Here is a 7,671-nt window from a genome sequence, read left to right on the forward strand (position 1 = left end):
GCTAGCCTCGGGGCTTTACAGCCTGGTCTACTTCCTGGTTTCTCTGTTGCCTTTATAGCCTGGTCCACTTTCTGGCTTCTTCCTGGTCCCCCTACCATCCCTTTCTCACCACAACTCACTGCATCCTCAAATCACAACCTTTAATAAGCTCTTCCTCCCTTCAATTGCCTCTTGTCCGGTATTTATTTGATAACAATGAGGAAAATACCTGGCAGACACTTTGAAGCCCAACCCCTTAGATGCTGGATGCCCCTACCTACTCTGTGACTAGAAGGAAATCATTTTACCTTTTCTGCTGAAATACTTTAATCTTAAAAGTAATAATAATATTCCCCCACTCAATTACTGAAAAGACAACATGAATTTGTATACAGGGTGCAAGAAGTATAAGCATTCAACAAATGATCAATTCTTAGATGTGATATTCTGCCATGAAAAATCACTGCCTAGATTCAGAACAGAGGAATGTTGAAGGCAATACGGACCAAAGCTAATGCCACTAGTCTCTGTTGACACACCTTCACACTGCACAGCCTGCTATAAAATGAGGCTACTCGGTGTGTCTTTAGGACACAGAGTGCTGACTACATGCCTCAAAACTGTAGTACTAAGTTAATATAATATCTGTCCCCAGCACAAACACACACACCTAGGGAAAGCAAGTTTTAAAAGTGGAAAATTCTGAGTGGTTGAATATAGATGCTTCTAAGAACAAGAAGTATTTTCTGTTACCAGCAATAGCTACCTAAAAGTGTGGCTACGAATTTTAGAAGCTAACAGAGGGAAAGAGTGAAGAATTGAAAAAAAAAAGCTGTAGAAAGGAGAGACAGATAAAGAAAACAAGTTCATCATCATCAAAATTAAAGTCAGGTATCTGTGTGAAGATGGCATGGGCTGGCTGCCATGTGTGTCTGTCACCAGTATGGAGTTAGTTGACTTTGTGCCTGTATCACGGAAAAGGGGAATACAGAAGTCTAAGAAACAATCTCATATAACTCATGCTATCCTTACTCACTTGCAGGAGAATGTTCTCCTGCTACAGACAAACATTATCAGGCCATAATCCACCAGGATTCTGCAAATCAAACTCTGTGCCAACAGACGGGACAAGGAGGATGTGAGATGGTTAGCATGCGTGCATGCATTCAAGGAAACACTGGAAATCAAGGAGAGCTCCATTTATCCACATTTCATATCAACGGGGAAAATAAGACCAACAGACGACAGAAGTCCAGCTTTAAAAACAAAACTGTCTGAAAACAACTTTTTAATGTGGAAAAAAATAAATTTTATCATGCTCTCCTCACCACAGAAATATTTTCACGTTAGTTGCTTATTTGAAAATCCAACTGCTTCAGGATAACCACACTCAGCCAAATGAGAAGCATCTACATTAATCTCTGTCTTGTATGGCATTTATTTTGATCAAACATGGTTTTACTTTTATTTTCAGTAGGAATAGGAATTTAAAGAGACAGTGATATTTCTGAAAGTATTACTCAGTGGATTATATCAACTCCAAATTGCAACAGGAAGCTGTAAACAGAAGTGCTGACATACTGACATGGAAACTGAGGTAAACCAAAGAGTAGTTCCACAAATCTGACACTATGTAGACACTGTGATGTCACCTTTCTGACACTATATAAACACTGTGATGTCACTTCTCTGACACTATATAAACACTGTGATGTCACTTCTCTGACGCTATGTAAACACTGTGATGTCACTTCTCTGACACTATATAAACACTGTGATGTCACTTCTCTGATGCTATGTAAACACTGTGATGTCACTTCTCTGACACTATGTAAACACTGTGATGTCACTTCTCTGACACTATATAAACACTGTGATGTCACTTCTCTGATGTTATGTAAACACTGTGATATCACTTCTCTGATGCTATGTAAACACTGTGATGTCACTTCTGATGTTATATAAACAGCTGTGATGTCACTTCTCTAACACTATGTAAACACTGTGATGTCACTTCTCTGATGCTATATAAACAGCTGTGACATCACTTCTCTGATGCTATGTAAACAACTGTGATATTACTTCTCTGATGCTATGTAAACACTGTGATGTCACTTCTCTGACACTATGTAAACACTGTGATGTCACTTCTCTGACACTATGGAAACACTGTGATGTCACTTCTCTGACACTATGTACACGCCGTGATGTTACTTCTCTGACACTATGTAAATACTGTGATGTCACTTCTCAGGAAAGGTCTGAATGGTAATGAATCTCGGAATTTCAATACCTTGATATTCCCTACAAGAGCACCACAACACCAGTATCAGCTGTGGTGAATGCCAGCACCAGGCCAGAAGTCTTCTGCATGTGTGGTTATAGTACCATGTTCTTACACTCTACTGTCTCTATATATGATAAGCATGAGAAGCACAGAGGCAGAGAAAACAAAACAAACAAGCAATTCTCACATTCTTTTACTACATTTATTTTTATTATTTTAAGTATATGTAAGGAAGGGAAGCATGTGCACATACATGCAGTGCCCAGACAGGATGGATTCCCAGATGGTAATGAACTGTCCAACACGGGTGCTGAGAACCAAATTCAGGTCCTCTACAAGAGCAGTATATATTTTGATTGTTAAACTATCTCCCCAACCCCCAAGTCGCTTTATTTTAAAATATTGTTGTAAGTATACCCCAGTCTACAAAAAATCGAAGAATAAAGACACCTACAAAATGGACCTTGTGTGAGGGGCCCACGTAAATAGGATTATTCTGTTGATTTCAGGGATCAAACATATGTGTTTTATTTGAAGTAAATCTGATTGAAACCTTCAGGTTTAAAAGCACAAAAAGCAGGGGACAATAATGAAGTCTGGTCTCTGTGCTGAGTGAGGCAAAATGAAAAAGCAGAACATACGCTCTGTGCACTACAGCACTCAGGCCATTATTTTGTTGCAACTCACCAAGAAAACTGATAAGAAGAAGAAAAGGAGGAGGAGGAAGAGGAGGAGGAGGAGGAGGAGGAGGAGGAGGAGGAAGAAGAGGAAGAAGTTGAAGAGGAAGAGGAAGAAAAAAAAGAAAAAAAAGAAAAAGAAGAGGGAAAAGAAAGAGAAGAGAGAGAGAAAGAAAAAAGGCACAAGTCCCCTTTCTAATGCTTGTCTTGCAAGACACATTGAAAAGAGATCAGTAATGACTCCATGGTTGACAGTTTTCCTTCTTAAACGTCTCTATTGAAGAGACCAAAGGGTCTTCAATCCATTGTACACTCTGTGCTCACCAACTCTGCAAAGAATTTCAGACACTAACATTTTTCTCAGGAGACAAGAAAGGAAGAAAGGAAGGAAGGAAGGGAGGGAGGGAGGGAGGGAGGGAGGGAGAGAGAGAGAGAGAGAGAGAGAGAGAGAGAGAGAGAGAGAGAGAGAGAGAGAGAGAGAGAGAGAAGGTAGAAGAGCTAAAAGGCAAAATGGAAAAAGGCAAAAGGGATTTCAGGAAGCTTTATGGAACTACAGCCATCCCTAGAGCCCCCAAGGCTGCAGAGACTAAGCCTGCACACAGTCTTTAAGAGACTCTCCTGCAGATCTGCTAGGCAGAGGATCTCCTCACAGCCTCCCAGCTATCCTTCAAAGTCTGACTTCTCTGTGCCCTCACGCCTACTGTGAGCTCCACTTTGAATGTCTAGTAAAGTCAGACAGACACAGTAAAACTTTGAAGATCTTGCTCACTGAATCCTGATTTTGTATCCATGACCTTTTGCACGTAACTCCTGGAAAGTTTCCACATCCAGCAACAGGAGACCTTGGCAGAGGGAAAGAGCTAAGAGGATTAGATGAGATGGCATAAGTAAAAAATTCTCCTGTGCCCAGGACCTACAAGACAGGAATCAGCACTTCCTCACTTCCTGCTTACGTCATCTGCTGGACTCCTACTTACCTTTCAACCTCTAATTTAAATACTGTTTCTGTAAAATCTTTATTGATTCTGCACCGTTTTAGTTGTTAATTTTAGTTGTGTATGAATCTGTCTCTATGGGGCTATGTGGGTGCAGCTGCAGCAACTCCAAAGAGTCCCCGCAACTGGAATTATAGGTGATTGTGAGCTGCCCGACATGGATGCTATTAACTGAACTCAGTTGAACTCAGCCACAGCAAAAACAGATGATGCTCTTAGCTGCAGAGCTGTCTCTCCAGCCCCTCCAGTATCTTTTCTATGCACACAACCAAAGCAATTGCAGATCTGCTCTCCCCATTTCTCTGGTACTTTAGAAAACCCTCTATTGCAATTGCCTATTAATGCGTCTTCCACTCCACTTGAGAATAAACACCTCCAGGATAGGGTTTTTATTTAGCTAATTCCTTCCTATTCCGAATCGGACTGAAGAGTTGAAAGAATGATTTCATGAAAACACAATATTGGAACCTTTCAATGACCTTTCAAATATGTTGACAATGCACCAACTTTATTTTTAAAACAGCAACCTTAAATTAGATTGACTGCACACCAGCAATGGAAGTTGATTTGTGTGTTTGTAACATTTCTGTCATCACACATTCAAACATTCAACATATTTATTCTACCTTCTAAGAATACAACTCTGTAACAATCTGAACAAAATTAATAAAATCCCTATCCCAAAGGGCCTTAGAATTCCCCCAGGACAAATCTATGGATAAAGGATATTATGGAGAACTTGTCTAAAAGTGGCATAAAACATATTTTGTTACTCAACATTTACTAAATGATCACAGGAGAAAACAAAAGTAAAAAAAAAAACAAAACCCTCCTGACCACATATAAGGATCACCTGTTTTAAAAGACCATTAAATGAGCCCAGATTTACTGTACTAAACAGACGAAATGGATTTCTTGTCTCCCCAAACGGCAACGTCAACAAAACACTCACGTTCAGGACCTATTTCCTAGCACCTAACAGACCTATGCGTCCTCTTAGAAGGCTAGTGATCCGTGAGCCGGCTTAACCACGACTTTGAAGTGGTCTATCTGAGTCTTATGGCTTCTATGTCAAAGACTGTGTATGACTTCACACCTGCCCCCTTCCTGAAAGATGCCACAGTTCCCGCTTAGCTCCTCTCATGGTGTCGTCTCCCCTTCCTCAAGCACATTTTCCACTTTCCTTCCGTAGTCACCGCCTAGCTTAGATGGTCCTTTCCTCATCACCACTCTTCAGATCCTCCCAGCCTGTCAATAGGTTATTTCCGTCAGCAAGCCTCTCCGTCTAAGGCACTGGTTGGGGGCCACCTATCAGATATTTACAGTTCATTGAAGTAGCAAAACCACAGTTAGAAAGTAGCAATGGAAACAGTTTTACGGTTGGGGGTCACCACAAATGAGGAACTCTTTTAAAGGGTCACAGAATTAGGAAGGTTGAACAGCACGGGGCTAACAGGATGAGAGCCAGCTCTACCTGCCTTTAGTTCAATTTGCAAAGCTGACTAGTCTGCTAGCCTCATAGCTCTGCATCCTACAGCTGATAGGACCCTCACAAGGCCTCAGGGACTCTGGGGCAAGAATCAACACAATGCTTCAATTTTCATCTGACACTCAGAAGACTCATTGAGACACATCTGCAAAACAACGGTCTCGAAATATCTGTCTGGGAGTTAATACTGAGACCTTGACCGAAGGGCTATTTCTATGCCAGGGAAAGAGGCTGAGGGCATAAGAGAGGCTGTGATTCTGGGGAACAGATGATTCTGGGGATGCTGACAACAGTCTATGGCAGGTTTATTTATTGAAGGATCCCACATGCACAGGCCATTTCTAGACAGAGGCTGAACAGCCACTGGTTTGTCTCTTCGGTGGCCATTTAGGCCTTCATTTGCCAAATCCACATTTTACAGAGACCCTGACCCAGTATCAATCATTAAGAGTAAAAGAAGGTCAGTGATTTGGGATGCAAGTACGGTAAGTTACGGTTTAGGCTCACGACTCCTACAGATAGAGTTGAATGAATGAGTTTGCTTCTCCCTAGACCCTATCTGGAAAACTGAAAATAGGCGACCTCAAATAACAGTGAGTGGTTGGCTCAGGGAAGCTCCAGGCGTTCATCAAGCCCGCCCATAAGGAAGCAATACTTCAACAACACCCTAAAGGGAACGGAATGATGACAGGAAACATTTTTAAAAAGCATCATCAGTGTCTCTCGGAAAACTGCCAGCGAGATTTAAATCGCAAGTCCCCATTTTCCCTTAAAAGTGCCTTCTAATAACATTGGCCACATCCCAAATAGGTTCCTCTGCCAAGAGCTGATAGTACCTCTCCCACTCAGCAAGAAGGTTGAAAAAAAACAAATCAATGTCCAGAGAACCTAAATCTCTTCATTTCTAGAGTAAATGCAAGGATTTATCTTGCTAGGCACTTATCCACAGGAGCTGTTTCTAAATGAATTTAGGAAATGAATATGACCTTTAATAGATAATTTGATTCCCCAGTGGAAAAAAGCAGGAAAGGCAAAACTAGAATGGTTAATGTTAGCCCAAAGAAAAAGTTCTAACAGGGGGCCGGGAGTGGAAAGCGACTTCATCTAGAAAAGAGGAAAGACTGAAAGTAATCCCCAAAGTACAAAGCGGCGGAGAAAATAGTATTCCATCTATTGGAACGATGAGCCAGTGCAGAAGCGACGGAACTGAAGCTTAGCAGAGATCTCGGAGTTCAAAACTCCTTGACTCTACAAATGATGGTATTTTGCTTAAAGCTGGCTGGGCTGAACATCCTCAAAGAGGGCTGTCACTGGGCAAACCACTCCGAGGCATGGCAGGGAGGTGGAGACCCTCCTAAACTCGGCAAGCGGCCACACGTCAGTCAGGCCGGATCAGGGATAAGCTGGGCTTTCTGGAATTGCTCGAGGCCATTGGGCGCTCACTGACCCTCGGGCAATTGCAGATTCCACGTGGGCACCGGAAAGAAGGGAGCGCATCCTCCACAGCCAGCAGGGCGCTCGTGACACCGAGCCCCCGAAGAGCCTCGAAGTAGGGGAGTACGGGTGGGGGTGTCAGTGGGGCTCGCGGGCGCGGCCACTCACCGATGCCGAGCCCCACGACCAGGCGGCCGGCCAGCAGCGTCTCCTTGTTGGCGGCGGCGGCCAGCACGGCAGAACCCGCGGTGCACAGGGCGCTGGCAAGCAGGATGGCGCTGCGCCGGCCGAGGGCTCCGTTCAGGGCCCCTCCGGCCAGCGCGGCGACGGCGGCCGCGCCCACCGCGCCCGACACCAGCAGCTCCTGCCACATTGCGCCCAGGCGCATCTGGCGCCGCAGCAGCAGCATGGCCCCGGACACCACGCCGGTGTCGTAGCCGAACAGGAAGCCGCCGAGCGCCGAGAAGGCGGCGGCCGCGTAGACGAAGGCGGGGGTCTCGTCGCGCTGGAACTGCCGGCGTGCGGCGCGCTCCAGCTCCGCGCTCTGCAGGCTGGTGGCCGACTCGGCGGCCAGCAGGCTGCGCTCCCCGCCCGGCGCCCCGGGCTCGGGCTGCCTGCGGCGCCGCTCGCCCATCAGGCTGCTCAGGCTGCGCAGCGTGTACTCCACGTCCTCGCTCGCCTTGCGGGACATGAGGGAGGTGGGGACAGACGGCTACCGCCGGGACGGCTGCGGAGAAGTTCCGTAGGGGGACCGCGCACTCGCTCGCGGCTAACTGCTGAGCCGCTGCGCCTCTGGCCGCCCCAAACGCC

At 45.1% G+C, this 7,671-nt stretch overlaps 1 protein-coding gene across 1 annotated transcript in view; it reads right to left on the bottom strand.

Annotated features, from left to right (window-relative positions):
• The window catches only part of Slc2a13 (solute carrier family 2 member 13), a 305,981-nt gene extending 298,310 nt beyond the window's left edge, over positions 1-7,671 (bottom strand). The window contains exon 1 of the mRNA XM_057792214.1: positions 7,030-7,671. Coding sequence (XP_057648197.1) covers positions 7,030-7,552 — 523 coding nt within the window. The 5' untranslated portion in view covers positions 7,553-7,671. The remainder of the gene's footprint in view (positions 1-7,029) is intronic.

The sequence above is a fragment of the Chionomys nivalis genome, chromosome 17 (genome assembly GCF_950005125.1).
Source record: "Chionomys nivalis chromosome 17, mChiNiv1.1, whole genome shotgun sequence".
In the NCBI taxonomy this organism is placed as follows: domain Eukaryota; kingdom Metazoa; phylum Chordata; class Mammalia; order Rodentia; family Cricetidae; genus Chionomys; species Chionomys nivalis.